Source organism: Macaca mulatta, chromosome 10, assembly GCF_049350105.2.
Source record: "Macaca mulatta isolate MMU2019108-1 chromosome 10, T2T-MMU8v2.0, whole genome shotgun sequence".
Taxonomy (NCBI): Eukaryota; Metazoa; Chordata; class Mammalia; order Primates; family Cercopithecidae; genus Macaca; species Macaca mulatta.
In genome coordinates this window covers 96877367-96896837 of record NC_133415.1, presented here as the reverse complement: position 1 = coordinate 96896837, position 19471 = coordinate 96877367, and the positions used below count along the sequence as shown (strand labels likewise).

The window sequence follows — 19471 nt, the reverse complement described above, 5'->3', positions numbered from 1 at the left end:
AACCAGCATGATTGTAAAGTTGATTCAGAGAAATGCAGGAGGAGAAGATGACTGTATAGTCACTGAAAGAATGGAAAGAATGCTGGAATTAGATTGCTAAATTACACGTAAAAGTGGTTAGTGCCAATAGAACGCTAAAACTATCACCTTTAGGACTTTTAATCTTTTCTACTGGACAGAAATTCGCATCTCTACTGGGCAAAGTTAATTTGCCTTATCAGACAAAAATCACATCTCTTATTACATTTTTCCCCCCCAAGGTAACCTCTTCTTTTACAGAGTTATAAAATCCCCTAATCAATAATGAATAATGAATCAAAGCAAAGGTCCACTTTCCTAGAGAATCAGATAATTCTTGAGTAAGCCTGTGAGCCAATGCTTTGGTATGACATTGAAAGAATGTGCAGTTATTTGGGGGCCTATTTCCAAGTTTGGAGTGTGTGTGCATGTGTATGTGTGTAAATATATATACACACACACATATGTGTGTATATACGTGTGTATATACCTGTATATATGTGTATATATACATGTATATATGTGTGTATATATAGATATATATAGATATGTGTATAGATATGTGTCTATATAGATATAGATCTATATATAGATACATGTCTATATACATATAGATCTATATAGATACGTGTCTAGATAGATATATATCTATATAGATATGTGTCTAGATAGGTATCTATCTATATATATATGCTCTCCCACTTGTGATCACAAATAATCCCCAAAAAGGATCCTGCATTACAAAAGGCTAGTCTCCATCTCCATGTTTCAGCTGTGCAGCTTTGAGCAGGTAGCTTAGTCCCTGGACCCCTGTAAAGTGGGGAGGGGATGAAGCTACAGCGACTGTTACTGGGTCAGCCGTGGAGCCAGTGGCTTCACCCTGGACAGACCGCAGGACCATGATCCTGTGAACACTGACTTAGGGCTTCCAGGGTGGGGGGGTGGTTGGGTTGCCCACCACAGACCTCAGTGGGGCTCTGTTGGGTCACTCAAGCCATGCAGGTACAGGGGACTTTGGTCAAAAGCCCTGGACCCTGCAGTGAAGACTCTGGCTCTAGGAGCCAAGAAGATGGAGGTGACACGTTGAACTGATGATAAAGCCATGGGCCAGTAGGCGTGATCAGGCATCCATGTCTGAAGAACATGGTTCTGTTCCTGAGGCTTATCTCTGCAGCCACCCTCTTCTCCAAGCCCCAGTTATGTTAGCACCACGGTGTGGCCCTAGCAAGATCAGGGATGAAGAGGCATGTTGTCATTGATAAAGTCCTGAACAGGCACAGCAGGGCAGGGGGTTGAGGGCACATGCACTGGCCTACACCTGCAGCCTCCTGGGTTTGAATCCTGGTTCCCCCACTTACTAGCTGTATGATAACAGATACATTATTTCCCCCTCTGCCAAACAGAGATAATAACAGTCCCTGTCCCAGAGGACTTTTATGAGGATTACATGGACGTATACTTGTTACGTGTTTAGAGCAGTGTCTGGCCTGTAGGGAGTGTTTGTTAAACAAAAACTGTTCCTGCATGAACTATAATAGAGGTTGAGTCATCCTTAGGGTGAAGCTGGGCCAGGATCCAGAGGTAAACTCCCTTTCCCCCCGAAGTCCAGGGTTACGGCCCCAGGTCTCTGGGAGGCCACCATGTGGAAGGGACACTGGATCGACAGAGGTAGGACGCACGAAGGGAGGTAAGTCTTGATTCCACCACTAGCTTGCTGGGAGGTCCCAGGCAAACACTTCTGTCTTTGGCCTTTCTGGGCCTCTGTTTTCCTCCCTGGTAAGACACGATGTTCTCTCACTGGGAGGTGGATTTGGAGTCAATGCAAAGAAGGGCCAGAGCCTGGACAGGTGGCAGGTTCTCATCCCTACCATGTCTACCATGTTCTTGAAGAGGTCAAACCAGTCGACTCCAGGAATGTTGGGGGAACCCATGTTCCCACTGCGGTGGGGGGGGCGGGGTCATTTTTGCACCCCACCCTCAAGGTCAGTGAATACTCTAGGCCCAGAGGTGCTGCCTCCTGGATCACACAGTTTTGTCAGAATATTTTCTCCTAAAAGGGCCAAATGGCCGCAAATGTGACCCCAATGGCCTTGCTGAAGCCGTCCACACCTCTGAAATCGCCCACTGGCCTTCAGGAGTCAGGCTTTGCCAACTTTCACAGGATTGTCTCACCCCATCCCCTCGACATTTGTTGGAATTTTCTCTGCTTTACACACAAGGCTGTGGGAGCCCCGAGGGGACACAGCTTGTCAAGGACACTCAGCACATGGAGCAGCCAAAGCCCTATGTCCCAAGGCCCATAGGTGCCATCCCCCTGACCAGGTGCTCCACCTGCCAATGTGCTTTTTCCTTGGCTTCCAGCGTGGCCTGGGTGTCTTAACAGAAAACCACTGAGCTCTGCGGCGGATATCCCAACCACCACCCGGAAGGCCTGCTCAGTCCCAAGACATCGGGCTTTTCTAGTCTTGACTAGAGGGAGGTGATGCCCATTTCCCCACAGGACCTCTTCCCTGCCGACAGGAGAGCAGCTTCAGGCTCTGTTCCTGCACTGCACATACCTTGAAATGCGCTTCCGACTCCTCTTCCTGCGTGGAGCTGGAGGGAGAGGGGGTTGCTGACTTGCTCCCCGGGGGTGATGGGGAGCTGTGGGCGATGCTGCTCCGGATGCCCATCTGCGAGATGAGCTGGGACTGGCTGAGGGCACTCATGTGGCTGGCCAGCATTGCCGGGCGACCCAGCAGGGGCCCGGGCCGGCCTGAGTCATAGGCGGCCACCTCCGAGTGGACCATCTCCTGGATCTAAGAGAGGAGGACAGGGGATTTGAGTTAGGAAGGATCTGTCCTGCCACTCCATCACATCTGTGCTAGCAGACTGGGAGGACGGAATGCAGAGGAGAAGTGATGGGTATGGCTCCTGCTCCGATCCCTGACAGGCGAATCTCAAAATGGAGCCCCAGTGCATTCGTGGGAAAACGGCAGCTCCGTGGCTGTGTGCCATTCTACTGACTCTCACCTCGGACAGATGCTTTGCATTTCAGCCCCTGCCAGAGAGCTCAGTCCGGTTATGTTGGATCATTTGATGAGACTGAGTCTTCCCTCCTGGAATGTGATATGTCTCTGCATGAACTGAGCAGTCAGCATGACAGCAAAGCCCACAGATGCTGGACGCTAACTACATTTTGAATCCTGGTCCTGCCATCTACCAGCTGGGTGACTTTGGCCAAGTTACTTAACCTCTTTGTGCCTCAGTTTCTTCATCTGTAAAATGTGGATATGAGCAAACCTACAGGCTAGGGTTCTTAAAGATCAAATGTACCTGGCATACCGTGAGCCCTATGTTGTATAAGCATGTGTTAAATACATTGAATAAATTTCTTGATAAAGTTGAGCACTTTCCTTCCTACAGGTCAGCAATTTTATTGTTAACTCCATTCCCCATGATATTTTCTAACTGGTTGCTTTTGGAATATAAGCAAACTACTGGTTTTTACATATAAGCATTTCTCACACTAAACACACATTTAGAATGACTTTGGACCTAAATATGTGTCCACGCCCTGTTCAGTGAGGCGTACCTATTTGCATACTCTTATGAGTTTTCTTTCCTCTGCATCTGTGGTTATTTCCCCTTTCTAATTTCTAACATCAAGTATCTGGTTTTTCTCTCATTTTTTCTTCATTAGGAAAACAAATGGGCTTTCAGTTTTATGTGGGTTGTTTCTTTTCTCCTCAAAAGAATCAAATCTCAAGTTTATCACTTCTGCTTCTCTGTTTTCTAATTCTTTAATATCTCATTTTATCTTTATCCCTTCCTCCGCATTTTAAAGATTTATAGTTGCTGCTTCCCCCTCAATTTTGTTATATTTTTAAATTGACAAATGACAAATTGTATATATTTATATGTGCGATATGTTTTGATGCATATATACACTGTGAAATAATTAATATATTCATCACTTCATATAACATTGCTCAGATTAGAACGTTTAAAATCTACTTTCTTTGTTCCAAGAGTTGTTCAAGAAGAGTTCTGGAATACCATTTGACCCAGCAATCCCATTACTGGGTATGTACCCAGAGGAATATAAATCATTCTATTATAAAGATACAAGCACGTGTATGTTCATTGCAGCATTATTCACAATAGCAAAGACACGCAATCAGCCCAGATACCCATCAATGATACACTGGATAAAGAAAATGTGGTACATATACACCATGGAATACTATACAGTCATAAAAAGGAATGAGATCATGTCCTTTGTAGGGACATGGATAGAGCTGGAAGCCATCAACCTCAGCAAACTAACGCAGGAACAGAAAACCAAACACCTCATGTTCTCACTTATGAGTGGAAGCTGACCAATGTGAACACTTAGACACAGGGAGGGAAACCACACACTGGGGCCTGTTGTCAGAGGCAAGAGGAGGGAGGGCATCAAGAAAAATGCTAATGCATGCTGGGTTTCATACCTAAGTGATGGGTCGATAGGTATAGCAAACCACCATGGCATACATTTACCTATGTAACAAACCTGCGCACCCTGCACATATACCCTGGAACTTAAAAAAGAGAATCTAACTAAAAGAGTTCTGGAAATTCTAAGTGGCTAATTTTCTTTTTCTTTTGGCTACAATTTCTAGTAACAAAAATGAGGAAAGAATGGGGTCTGTACTATTCACCAAGTTTGAGATTTTGTTAAGGTTTTCTTTGGGACCCAAATATGATTAAATTGTGTACATATTCCACAGTCCTTACAAAGAATAGGGCGTGTTTGCAGATGAATACAGCAGTATAATATTTATCCATTCCATCAGTGATTATTCTTTAGATTCCTTACCTTTTTGGCTCTTTAATCTTACACAGTCTTGTCCAGATTGCCTGCAATTTTTTCTGCTTCCATAAAAAATTTCCCTTTAATGCATAAAGTGTTTGTTTTGGGCATTTGATGTTGGTTTGGTTTTGTTTTTGAGACGGAGTCTTGCTTTGTCGTCCAGGCTGGAGTGCAGTGGGCTCACTGCAACCTCTGCCTCCTGGGTTCAAGTGATTCCCCTGCCTCAGCCTCCCAAGTAAGCTGGGACGACAGGTGGTGCCCCCATGCCTAATTTTTATATTTTTAGTAGAGACGGGGTTTCGCCATATTGGCCAGGCTGGTCTCGAACTCCTGACCTCAAGTGATCTGCCCACCTTGGCCTCCCAAAGTGCTGGGATTACAGGCATGAGCCACCATGCCCGGCCCTGATGTTGGTTTTTATCGCAAAAAGCAGACAGACAATTATATCTTCATTATGGGGATTAAACTATTATCTTTTTTGGTCTAATTTTTTGCCTCAAATTCCGTGAAGTCTGATATTAATAATGCTGTCCTTGCCTGTATATGTGTTTGAATGTGTCTGGCATGTCTTTTTTTTATAACATATCTCTTAGTTTTTATTTTTTAGGGTTACTTTTGTCAAATAGTGTTTTTGTTATGATCAGCTTTAGAAAATGAACTTTTCCCTTATGCCCTAGAACAGAATAAACAACATATAAATTACATTTTCCTTAGAGAATGAAAGAGCTTAAACAGAAAACCATCTGAGGCCCAGTGCTTTTTGTTTTCACAATATCCTTCATGGCTAATAGGTCTATTTTAGTTTCCATTTTCTCTTGAGTCAGTTTTGGTAAATGTTTTATATATATATATATATATATATATATGTATATACACACACATACACACACACACACACACACACACACACACACACATTTATTCATTTTATCCAGATACTAACACATACTAGCATATAACTGGATAATATGTTTTTAAATACACTCTATGGTTTTCATCCATTCCCATTCACAATTGTAATATTGTGAATACATGTTGCTTTTTAAAATTTTCCTTCTCAAAAGTTTATATATTTTTTCATTTGAGACATAGTCTTCCTCTGTTGCCCACACTGGAGTGCAGTGACACTGTCTCGGCTCACCACAACCTCCACCTCCTGGGTTCAAGCGATTTTCCTGCCTAAGCCTCCTGAGTAGCTGGGATTACAGGCACATGTCACCACATCTGGCTACTTTTTGTATTTTTAGTAGAGACGGGGTTTTGCCATGTTGGCCAAGCTGGTCTCAAACTCCTGACCTCAAGTGATCCAATCCACCCGTCTCAGCCTCCCAAAGGGCTGGAATTATAGGCATGAGTCACTGCACCCGGCCAAAACTTTATATATTTCAACTGTCTAGCCAAAGAACCAGCTCTTAAATTTTTTAAAAAATTGACAACTTTCATAATTCATTAAATTCTGCTTTCTTCTCTATTAATGTTGACTTGAGGTATCATATGTTGTTGTTTACATAGGTTTTCAAATTAAGCTATTTTCACACTTTCTTTTTTAGTAATAGAAACATCTAGGGCAGGAATTGAGACAAGCAATTTTACCATGCAGGAGGCATTTCTCTGAAGACATTTTTGGTTCTGACAACTGGAGGGTGGGAAGCTACAGGTATCTGCTGGGTAGTGGCCAGGGACGTTCCCACCAAACAAAGAATTATTCATCCCAAAATGTCAATAGTGCTGAGGTTGAGAAACCCTGCTCTGTAACTATGATTTTTCTCCTGAGGAGAACTTTAGCTACATGTGAATATTTTTAAAATATTCTATGCTGATTATTTTATTTCTTACCCTAAAATTATTTGGAAGAGTGATTTTATTTAATGTATCCTTTGTTATGATCAAAGACCATGAATCCTAGAATTTTATCTTTTTGGAATGTAGTGAGGTTTTTGTTATAGCTTAGGATATGATCAATTTGTTTTTCCTTTTTTTTAAAACTTTTAGGTTCAGGGATATATGTGAAGGTTTATTATACAGACAAATTGCATGTCACAGGGGTTTGGTGTACAGACTATTTTGTCACCCAAGTATGATCCATTTTTTTAAAACTGTTCATGTATATTGGAAATAATACTGTATATTGTACACGTCTCCATATGTCTATTCAATAAACAGTTTTGACTACTTTAGGTGTAAAATCTCAAAAGAATTGGCTTATTTCACTTAGCTTAAGGTCCTCAAGGTTCATCCATGTGATAGCTGAATCGGAACTTTCTTCCCTTTTTAAGGCTGAGCAATACACCCTTATATGTATAGATGACATTTTGCTTATCCATTCATCTGCTGGTAGGCACTTGGTTGGGCATTATGAATAATGCTGCTGGGAACGTGGGTGCACACGTATCTCATGGAGACTCTGCTTTCAATTCTCTTGAGTAGACACCCAGCATTCCGATTGCTGTATCTATAGTAATTCTGTTCTTAATTTTTAAGAAACCACCATACTGTTTTCCATAAAGCCTGCCATTCCTATTGTGTTTCCAGCAGTTTCTCTCTAAAATTTAAACAGATTTTCTTCATACATACTAATGTGAAGTTATTTATCCTGTAAATGTCCCAGAATGCTATGTCTTTACTGTGGCTTCTCCTTGCTCATAAAAAAAAATAAGCATCTTTGCCTTAATGTTTCTGTCTGAAATCCTACTTTATCTGCTATCATTATCACTCTAATTTTGCACTGTTTTATTTTTGTCCTGCATAATTTTAATTGTAAACTGTGTGTAGGTAGATTTTGGTTTCTAATCCAGTTCTTAATATATTGTGACATATATATTTGATTATTAATCATACGAATATCTGAGAAACAGATTTAAAGTGAACTGTTTTAAAGGACAGAAGGTTTTATTTTATTTTATTTTATTTTATTATTTTTTTTTTTTTGAGACGGAGTCTCGCTCTGCCGCCCAGGCTGGAGTGCAGTGGCCGGATCTCAGCTCACTGCAAGCTCCGCCTCCCGGGTTCACGCCATTCTCCTGCCTCAGCCTCCCGAGTAGCTGGGACCACAGGCGCCCGCCACCTCGCTCGGCTAGTTTTTTGTATTTTTAGTAGAGACGGGGTTTCACCGTGTTAGCCAGGATGGTCTTGATCTCCTGATCTCGTGATCCGCCTGTCTCGGCCTCCCAAAGTGCTGGGATTACAGGCTTGAGCCACCGCGCCCGGCCCAGGACAGAAGGTTTTAAAATGTATTCTCTAAACATCCCCCTCTTCCCACCCCACAGCTTATGCACTCTCACCTTCTATAAGCCTTAAACAAGAATCTGGCATTATCTCCTCAAGGTCAAATTGGCCTCAGGGCTATGTGTTAGGGCTTGTTTTCTTTTTCTTCCCAGCCACCTGCTTTAGAATTCTTCTATCAGATATTCCTGACTCGGTGATTTCATATTGTTACCAACTCTTGATAATGGCGAATTTTTGAACTTTTGCAAACCTGCTAAGTGTGAAAGTCTCTCAAAGTCCCTCGGATTTCTACCATTCTGATCACTAGTGAGGGTGACCACCTTTTCATAAGTTTACCAGACCATTTATGTTTCTGCGTATACTGCTGTTAGGAGCGTAGACTAGTATGTAAAACGCTTTAGAAAACAACCTAGCGATACTCAGTATATTGAAGATGCAGATATCCTATAACTTAGACTTCTACTCCAAGATGTTTACTATAAAGAACTTTCCCACATGCATAAGACGTACACACAGTGTGGAAAACTGCAAAAGCCTTCAAATGGACAAATTAGTGTCATTCAATGAACTGCGGGGCATTGTCCAGCGGACCTCTGGGTTACCTGCTTCTATAGGAGTATATGTCTTTGTCTAGGTTATTTTACAACTTTGTAAGCTCTTGGCTCACTGCAACCTCTGCCTCCCGGGTTCAAGTGATTCTTGAATCACTAGAAAGATGATATTAGTGCTACTGATTTTTTAATCATTAAAAATTTAAATTGTGATAAAATACACATAAAATTTACCATCTGAACCATTTTTAAGTGTACAGTTCAGTGGCATTAAATACGTTCACACTATTATGCAGCCATTACCAGCAGCCATTCACAGCATTCTTTCCATTTTGCAAAACTAACACTCCATCCCTAGTAAGTAAGAACTCCCCATTCCTCTCCCCCCAGCCCTGGAAACTACTCTTCTACTTTCTGTCTCTAGAAATATGACTAGTCCAGGTGCCTCAAACAAGTGGAATCACACAGTATTTGTTCTTTCGTGACTGGCTTATTTCACTTAGCAAAAGGTCCTCAAGGTTCATCCATGTGGTAGCTGAATCGGAACTTTCTTCCCTTTTTTTAAGGCTGAGCAATATGCCCTTGTATGTATAGACTACCTTTTGCTTATCTATTCATCTGCTGGTAGGCACTTGGTTGGGCATTATGAATAATGCCACTAGGAACATGGATGCACACGTATCTTGTGGAGACTCTGCTTTCAATTCCCTTGAGCAGACACCCAGAATTCCAACTGCTGTATCATATAGTAACTCTGTTTTTAATTTTAAGAAACCACCATACAGTTTCCCATAGTGGCTATACCACTTCAATTCCCACCAGCAACACACAAGGGTTCCAGCTGCAGTTTCTACACATCCACGCCACTTGTTTCTCTCTCTCTCCCACTCTTTTCAATAGAGGTCATCCTAATAGGTGTGAGGTAGAGTGAAACTCATTCTTGTCTATAAAAATGCAAACAAATTTTGTCTCATAGGGATATAATTGATCGCACCCTGTAAAAAAGGTGATTGCAAACATTATGTTTAGTGGCTCCATAGCTATTAACCCGTTTTGCATTTCTTAGAAAATTTATTTCACTATCCTGTTTGCCTACATATGTGTCCATTCTTCAGATTTGCCTTTGGATCTGTTGTCATATCTTACCGGATTCCTCATTAATCATGACTTAAATGAATTTCTGGCACACTTTCATCTTATATTTATATGAGAATTATGATGTTACCTTTAGAAAGTTATGCATTACAACAAAGATGATCATTATGGCATTTAATTCCAAAAAAACTGGAAATAATGTAAACATTCACTAACTGAGAGATGGAAAAATCTGCAGTGTATTCACATAATGGAATTCTGTAGAGGGTTAACCTGACCAACCTGGACCTACATCTGCCAGTGCAGATGAACTCAAAGACAGTAACCAGTGAAGAGAGTTTCAGAAGGACACGTATAGTATAATGCCTTTATGAACACGTTTAAAATATAAAACATCACTGTCAGGTGTTCAAGGATATATGAAAATGTAGAAAAAGCATTAAAAACACCCACTACAGAATAGTGGTTATTTCCTTCTGAGGACAGAGAGGTACAAAGGGACCTTAATTTGTACCTGCAATATTTATTTATTCAAAAGCAGAGCCAAAGCAGCAGCAACAACAATATGGGCTCTTCCAAGCAGAGTGTTAAACTTAAATGTGATGGGTTCCGGGAAGTCTGGAATGAGGGGAAATGGCTGGTACCCACGTGACTGAATTGGCCCTATTAGGCACCCTGAAATGTCTGAAATAGGGTCAGCCTGATCCCCTCACCTCCAACCTGGGCTCCAGACTCCCACATCCAATTGCCTGAGTGACATCTTCCCTCGGATGCCCTGCAAGCATATCAAACTTCACACGCTGCAATGGAGTGTGTTTCTCCTGAAACCTGTTCCTCCTCCAGTTTTACAAAATAGTAAAATGGCACTGGCATTCTTGCTGTCACCTAAGCCACAAACCTGAACATAAACCCTGTCTTCTCCCTTTCCCTTACAACCCCAGGCACTAGCCAGGACACGCCATTGTTGGTTCCACCTCCATAATGAATCCTGCATCTTTCACACTCCTCACATCTCAACCAATTAATACCTCTCTAAAACACACAAATAAATCAGGCCAGGCTACCATCCTCCTCAAAATTCTTCATTGGCTTGTTGATCCTCTTAGAATAAAATCCGATCCCCCAAATAATAATGACAACAATAACGGCTTTTTTGAATCTCAAAGTTTCTTTGAACTAAAAACATTGCACTATGATGTTTTTTACACGTGGGTAACAGATTTAATTTTGCTGATATTCGCTAGGTCCTTTGGAACACTTTCCACTTTCTTCAGATAAGTGATATTTTCTACAATTATTTGATTATTGCCTTTTTGCTAAGCTTCCTATTAAACACATTGAATCATCAGGATGTTTTATCTTTTCAGTCATAATTTTGAGCCCTTTAACTTCTCCCTTGGAGTTTTAGGAGTAAACCTGGAGCTGATCATCTTTGCTTATTTGGTTACAACCAGTGGTGCTCGCTGCTTTCACTGAACTTTTACATCCAGTGGTCACATCTCGATATAGTTTGGCACACAAATCTCATCTTGAATTGTAGCTTCCATAATTCCCACATGTTGTGGGAGGGACCCAACAGGAGGTAATCGAACTATGGGAGTGGGTCTTTCCTGTGCTGTTCTTGTGATAGTGAATAAGCTCATTAGATCTGATGGTTTTATAAATGGGAGTTCCCCTGTACAAGACAAGAGTCTGCCACCATGTAAGACGTGCCTTTGCTTCTCTTTTGCCTTCCACCATGATTGTGAAGCCTCCCCAGCCCTATGGAACTGTGAGTCCATTAAATCTCTTTCCTTTATAAATTATCCAGTCTTGGGTATGTCTTTATTAGCAGCATGAGAACAGACTAATATACACGTTTTACCTGAAAGCCATCTTTCCTGATTGCAAATTCTTCTCATCACATGGCTATGCCGTATAATTGAAGTTTATTATGAATGTTTTTGCCTATTTTTTGGAGTAAGATTCTCAGAATGTGCCTTCTTTAGAACTACAGATTTTGTACAATTGTCCAGTGACTTTTCTTTATATCCTAATTCCTGGATTCAAGCCTGCATACTGCAAAAGCAAATGCTTGTTGGACCTATTTAATAAAATTAAAGCCATAACAGCAGAACTGGATGCGATCCAGGAAGGATGTCAAGTCTCTGTGGAGAAGCTTCATTCTTGCTATAGTTACAAATATATTCTCAATATATGGTCGGACCTTTCATGAGTCCATGCTTTGTGATGGACACAATGCCAGGCTTTGGGGATGAGAGCGCCCACTTCCCCAACTGCACTTCAGGGTCTCACAGTCAATTAGAGAGACAGTTCCCTTCATAAAGACAGTACATGACTGGCTATTCATAGATAAAAACCAGCAAGACATGGGGACAGCCACTAAGCATCCCAGGTTTTCTAGGGCATTTAAAAAACTTTGTCCTAATTTCCCCAAGGTGAAAAATGTGCCCCTAATTTGAGGCCTGTTAGCTGAGGATGCCCGTTGTAGTGGACACTGTTGGTGCCGGACCCCACCCCCTTTACCATGCTGCTGTACTCATTCCCCTGTGTGCTGGGAGCACTGGCACCTGCCCCCATCTCCAGAAAAGTGGCCAAATGGGAGCTGGTTCTCCCAGGAGGTTATGACATCTCCTTAACACCAACAGCCCGCCTTGCAGTAGACCTCACCACTGCTTGACTGGCACAGGGGTGCTAAAGGCCACCCTGTTTGCTTGCAGTGAATCTGCGCTCCAGGGCTCCCTGTGGAATCAGGCTGAAGCGAGTCTCCAGCCGAGGCTACATCCATGCTCAGCCCCTTCCCTTGCAATCCCTGATTCCTGCAGCCCCTCCCTCAGTAAACAACCTTCACAAGAACCCCGTCTCAGGCTCTGCTTCTAGAAAGCCTCCGCCTCCATCAGTTCAGCTCCCGTCTCCTCTGTCTGCCGGATGCATCTCATCAATATCACTCCTCTCCCATCTTCAAATTAAAATCTCTCTTAGCTCCAGGTCCCCTAAAAACTTCTGCCCCAACTTTCCTTCCTCTCCATGCAGCCAGCTGTGCAAAGAATTGTCTCTCCTCACTGTCCTTGGGCCACTCCTCCCACCAGCGACTCACCTGGCATCTGTCCTCATTACTACCCATACCGTTGTAATCAGTGTCCTTACCACCATCCTCATCAGGAGGAAGAGAAGGAGGAAGAAGAGGAGAGATTTTTATCAAGCACTTAATATGTGCCAGACACTGTGCTGAGCATGTCCACATAGGACTCATTTAATCACAGCTACCACAGGAGGCAGAATATAATCATCCCCAGCAGAAAAAGCCAAGTCTCAGAGAGGCCAAGAGACTTGCCCCTAATCACACAGCTGCTAAACGTGGAGCTGAACCTCTCTAAAGTATCACCCTCCTCCCTAAGTTACGATGCCTTCCCCAAGACACTTCTCCACCCTTAACTCCTGCGCCTGCTGCCTCCCCTTCCAGCCCCCTTCTCTCCATCGAGGGCCTGGTGCTTGGCTGTCCAACTGCCTCTCCAGCCAGTCCTTCCTGCTCTTCTTCAGCCCACCCACTAAACGCTGGTGCTCCTCAGGTTCTGTCCGACATTTCCTCCCATCTTACTTTCCTTCCAAGTGAGTCTGTGACTCCTCCATGGACACCTACAGATAGGGGCATTCCCCATGATGATTCTAAAATTCCCGCATTGCACCTAAAAACGTGTTCTGCTTAAAGCCAATTTCAGCCTTTAGAAGAAGAAAGGTGAGCTCACAAGAGAGGGACACAGAAGTGGTGAGACCCTGTCCATCCCTCCATGCATTCTAGAAAACTCTACCAGTTCACAAGACCTCTACTCCAGTCAGAATCCACACCCTGCTGCCCCAACACTTTTAGCAGCTACGGCCTTTATTCCTGATCAGCTGCAGCAGACGCAGTGGGGGCCCTGCCCCTCGGCCCTCGGCCCACCTCGGGGGTCCCTACAGAGGGTCATTGTACATGTGGACGGCTTCCCTCCCTCCCTGTGTTCTCTGGTCCAAACAGCTGGAATTGCTAACCAACTGGGGCCCCAGGAATGACCCTCAGCCAGTGAGAACGGTTTGCAGATGAAACCTTGACTTCCTGTCCCCTCAGTGGGACGATTCCGAGTTGCGTCCCAGAAGACTTGACATCCTTCCCAGATCACATCCACAAGTCTCTCAGACGGTCCACAGCAGGACCCCATTCCTGTGGCCCACAGTGGTAACAACCCATGACTTTCTTTCCTTTCAATCTCACCTGCCCTCTTCCCTCCAAGGGCTTCCTGGGTTCACCCCGAGACAAACTTCTTGCACCCAAACCTTTGTGTCAGGGTCTGCTTTCAGGGCTATCTCAAGCTACGCAGCTCTGGTTCCAGCCTCCAGCATGGTCTCCTGAGTCCAGGTGCCATGGTGGCCCCTGCAGTGACCGTTCTGGGGCATGAAATGTCACCTCCCTGTTGTCTATCTCTCAGGAGCTCCCACGGGCCCACTTAGCCATGACCGAGCCGTGTAAAATACCCCTTGAAGGTCTGTACAGTCTCCTCCCGACCTCTCCAGCCTCTTCCCAGAGTTCCCTGGGGACATGCGGGCTTCTCTCTAGACTGGACACCTGCCCTCTGTGTCATCCTCCTTTATGGCTTATCGGAAACCTCACCTCCTCAGAGAAGCCCTCCCTCTCCGGCTCCATCCTCTGGCCTCACCCTCTTTCCAAGCCTCTCGCAGAGCTCTCCACATTGCCTCCCAGCATCTGCGCGAGTGCGGACACACCTGCCTCCCAGCGCCAGGCAGAGGGCTGGGCAGGCAGCCGGCACTCATGAGATGTCTGGGAACCAAGTGAAGCCAGCCTCCCGCTTCCCTCATGGAAACATATGGCCACGCTCCCGAGCCACATCTGCACCCGCCCCAGGAAGGAGGAGGCAGCAGGAACGAGGCGGCTGTGAACGTAATTAGGATCGCAGAGCTTAATAGCTTCGCAGGGCTGCGGGAACACACGGGCGTTTTTCACAAACTCCCCATTTGCAGTCTCTGTGGAGAGCAGCCTCGTGTGCTCAGCGTAACCCCACACCGTGAGGAGAGAACAAGACAAATCACACCTTCCTCCTTCCCGCCTTCTGCCGATTCACAGAGCTGGCAGCCGTCCCGCGTCCTCCGAGGCCCGATCGAGTTATCATTCAACACAGCCTCACACTCAGCCCAGGAAGGTGGAAACTTTTTTTCTTTTTTTCCACAATTAATTTTTTTTTTTAATTTTCTTCAGCCCGGAAAGGTGGAATGTTCCCCCCACAAGTAAATGTTTTTCTTTTCTTTTTGTTTACAGGTCAGAGTTGTATACATGTATAGGGTCCAATCTGGTGTGCTGACAGATGTATACAGTGTGGAATGTATTTTCTGATGGCAGCAAAGGCTCTGTTCAATTGTGCTCTTATTTAAGTCCCTGCTTCAGTTTGAGAGGGTTCAGAAACTTCTCCTTAATTCCCGGACTCTGTCGCCCAGGCTGGAGTGCAGTGGTGCAATGACAGCTCACTGCAGCCTCCATCTCCCAGGCTCAGGCGATCCTCCCACCTCAGCCTCCCTAGTAGCTGGGACCACAGGTGGAGCCATGGCATCCAGCTAATTTTTTGTATTTTTGTAGATACAGGGTCTCTCTATGTTGCCCAGGCTGTTCTTGAACTCCTGGGCTCAAGTGATCCACCCTCCTCGGCTCCCCAAAGTGCTGGGATTGTAGGTGTGAGGCGTGGCACCCAGCACTTCTCATTAATTTCTGAGCACAATCAGAAATTACAGCATAGCAAGAGTGACCTTTATTCCAGTTGTCAATAGGTTCCTCGTCTCCATCTGAGACCACTGAACTTCATTGTCCATATCATTTTCGGCATTTTGGTCAAAACCATTCAACAAGTCTCTAGGAAGTTCCAAACTTGCCCACATCTTCCTGCCTTCTTCTGAGCCCTCCAAACGCTTTCAGCCTCTGCCTGTTACCCAGTTCCAAAGTTGATTCCACATTTTCAGGTATTTTTATAGCATTGCCCCACTACTGGTACCAATTTTCTGTATCAGTTCATTCTCATACTGCTATAAAGAACTATCTGACCTTGAGTAATTTAAAAGAGTAGCGCTTTCCATTAGATCCCAGTCCTTGTTTTACAGAAAATGATAGAAATAATAATAATGATGATAATATCTAGTATTACAGTGAGGGCTCACTACACCCCAGGAACCATGCTAGGAGAGTCACCAACAAATCTTTGATGCAAGCACTCTTATCACCCCTATTTGACAGTAAGGACACTGAAACCCAGAGAGGTTAAGTGACTTGCCTAAGATCACACAGCCAGAAAGTGGGAAAGCCAGAATTCTGCCTGTCTTCTGAGGCTGAGCTGTTTTTCATTGTATCCATACAGATCTTAACAGCTTCAACACGGGGTAACAATGACCCTGCCCTCATGGGGCAGCTGTGAGGATCAAATGAAAAGGTAACTTTGTACAGAGTCAGACACATAGTGGGTGTTCAAGACAAAAGTTTTCCTTTTCTCATCCCTTCATGAACTTGCTTAAGGTATGAGCTTGAACTAGATCTCCACTGGGCTAAGAAGAGGTGAGAAATGACCGGGCGCCATGGCTCATGCCTGTAATCCCAACACTTTGGGAGGCCAAGGTGAGTGGATCACGTGAGGTCAGGAGTTCGAGACCAGCCTGACCAACATGGTGAAACCCTGTCTCTACTAAAAATACAAAGATTAGCCGGGCGTGGTGGTGGGCTCCTGTGATCCCAGCTACTCGGGAGGCTGAGGCAGGAGAATCACTTGAACCCGGGAGGTAGAGGTTGCAATGAGCTGCAATTGTACCATTGCACTCCAGCCTGGGCGACACAGTGAGAATCCATCTCAAAAAAAAAAAAGAAGAGGTGAGAAACAACAGAAGGTTCTGAAACCTGAGAGGGAGGCTCCAAGGACACTAAAAATGACAGCACACTGCATGGCACAGGAGGGCGCTTCACAAATATTTGCTCTATTTGTCAGATCCAGAGGTTGACAAACTCTGTAAAGGGTCAGATAGTAAATATTTTAGGCTCTGCGGGCCAGATGGTCTCTAATCACTACTCAAATCAATTCTGCTGCAGGAGCAGGAAAGCAGCCACAGATAAGAATGCAAATGAAGGGCTGTGGTTGTGTTCCAATAAAACTTTATTTACAAAAATGGGCAGAGGACCTTTGGCCCAGGGCCACAGACCGGCAACCCTTCTGGTAGTGGAGTGTGGTAAGTAGAAACAATGGTAGAAATGCTATCCTTTATGTGGCAGGTAGCATTTGCCAGACACTGACCTGTTGACCACAGTTTCTTCTTACTCAGGCATGCAAGAAAGGGGTGCTTATCATCAACATTTTACAGACGAGGAAACTGAGGCTCAGCATGAGAAGTCACGTGCCCAAGGTAATTTGGCTGTAGGCGGCAGAGCTGGATTCACATGAATGTCTGTGTGGCTCCCAGGCCTGTGTCCTCAGCCCTTCCCCATTGCTGCACCCACTTGCCCAGCACAGCCTCAGCGAACACCTACTCAGTGTGCTCTCACTTGGCCAAGCCCTGTGCTGGCCACAAGCTGGGCTCTTGCTCTGACCTTGCATTGCAGCCTCTCTCTAAAATCAGTGCAGCTGTGACCCCTGCACGCCCCCATGGCCCCTTCAGGACCACGGCACTCAGTTCTCCAGCTGCTGGGCATATGGGCTTCTGACAGCTCACAGCTGTACCCCTCTTCAGAAATTGCCTGTGGCTGGTGGAGCTGCTTCCCCCATGGTTACAAGTCCTTTGAAGGGGTGGTCTACATTCAGTCATGTGGGGGTTCAAAGGCCCAGCCCCTTTGACTCAATTTGGGACATCTCAGAAGGGGCATCCTAGCATTCCAGAGCTCACAGGATTGGCTGAGGCCTCTGCAGCAATGCACGTTGGTTCAAGTTCTCTCTCTGCCCCAGGCTGCTTCCTTTATTTCTCATGGGTGACGTTCCTGAGAGTGCTCCCCCAAAACTTGCTGTACACAATCTCCATCTCAGAGTCTGTTTCCAGGGAACCTGACTGATGACAACCACCTGGCTGGCCCATGCTACCCCATTACCCAGCACATTCAAGCTCTCTGCATCTCCCAGGCATCGAGCAGGGTCCCAATGCCCGGGCCAGAACCAGCCTCTCCCCATGCATCAGCCGCGCCTCCCTCCAGCCCTTCAGCAACCCTTGCTGAGCATGTCCAGTGCCGCGTGCAGATGCTGGGTTAGAGAACACACGGCTGACCGGAACACAGTCCCTCCTTCCAGAGGCCTTGCGTGGTGGTGGTGGGGCGAACAGGAGTCAGACGTGTGCAGAGACCTTCCCACCTAGTCTGCAGAAGAAGGTGACCACCGAGAGGAAGTGGAGTCTGGCCTGACTCTTGCAGCTGCTCAGGAGTTAGCTGGTGAAGTGGCTGTGGGTGTCCAGGAAGAGGAAACAGTCTGTGCAAAGCCGTGGAGCTGACATGGACCTGGCAGGACCCAAGGTGGCTTCACTGCAGCTTCAGAGGCCAGCAGGGATGGACAGCAAAAGGCCTGAGAGCCAGAGTTGGGGAAGGTTCTCCCAGGCCCATGGGGAGCCATCGAAGGGATTTCAGCAGGGGAGGGATGTGTTCAGAATTGCCCTATGGAACCACTCTGGCTGCACATGGATGAAGCAGTTGAGAGAGGAGACAAGAGGTCCCAGAGAGGGGGCTGCAGTATGGTCTACAGTGGCCAAATCTACCAGGTAGGTCCGAGAGGCACTGAGGAAGATTGATATTGATAGGTGATTGAGTGGAATGTGTGGGATGAGTAGTGGCTGAGTCAAGCAAGACTCCTGGGATGAAATGGTGATAAGGGGTGCCTATTGCAGTTCTCTGAGGTGGAGACATAGAAGGAGGAGCAGGTTTGGGCAGAGTGAAGGTGATGAGCACAGGCAGAAATGTGTTAAGTTTCGGGAATCAACATAGTGTCTATGGAAGCTAACATGTTCACAGGGTCTGCGGATTAGGACGTCGACATCTTTGCGGGGGATTCTTATCCAGCCCACCATACTCACATCCATGATGTGAGCAGTCAATGACAAAGCCCCTTCATACAGTCCTGGAAGGAGAAGAGTCTGGAGTCCAGCCTAGAAGTCTAGACCTGGCAGAGAGGCCCAAATGGTGACAGAGACCCAGCAGTTGGCCACTGTTCTGTCCTCTGACTCTGAGCTTCCTTGAGTCACTGCCTCGAGCCTGTTTCTCATGTCCTCTGTAGGCCTCTGTCTTGAGCTGCCCTCATCACAACTCTCTGTGGCCATTTCACTTCTCTAGACCTCCCGGAGCTCCAAGCTGCTCCTGGTACTCCATTCATTCATTCAATAACCATTCCCTGAGGACTGTTATGTCTGAGACCCTGAGCTAGAAACACCCCATCTCAGGAGTACACCTTCTGGTGGGGGAGGCAGAAATGAGCCCACAATTTATGTCTGAGACCCTGAGCTAGAAACACCCCATCTCAGGAGTACACCTTCTGGTGGGGGAGGCAGAAATGAGCCCACAATTTTAACCAGTGCAGCAACCCAGGTGTGCCTGGGGTCCTGTGGGGTGCCAGAGAAGGAGCCCCTCCAATACCTGGAGAGCCAGGAAGCCTTTCCACAGGGAAAAACAAAAACTGAACTGACTCTTGAAGTCTGCCGAAGATAAGGAGGGTGCAGAGGGTATATCAGGAGCAAGAACGGCACATGCAAAGGCACCGAG

At 45.5% G+C, this 19471-nt stretch overlaps 1 protein-coding gene across 5 annotated transcripts in view; it reads right to left on the bottom strand.

Annotated features, from left to right (window-relative positions):
* Positions 1-19471, bottom strand: part of TOX2 (TOX high mobility group box family member 2) — a 157131-nt gene that overhangs the window by 14773 nt on the left and 122887 nt on the right. For all 5 annotated transcript variants that reach the window (XM_015148957.3, XM_028828435.2, XM_028828439.2 and 2 more), the window contains exon 4: positions 2577-2816. In XM_015148957.3, coding sequence (XP_015004443.3) covers positions 2577-2816 — 240 coding nt within the window. The remainder of the gene's footprint in view (positions 1-2576; positions 2817-19471) is intronic.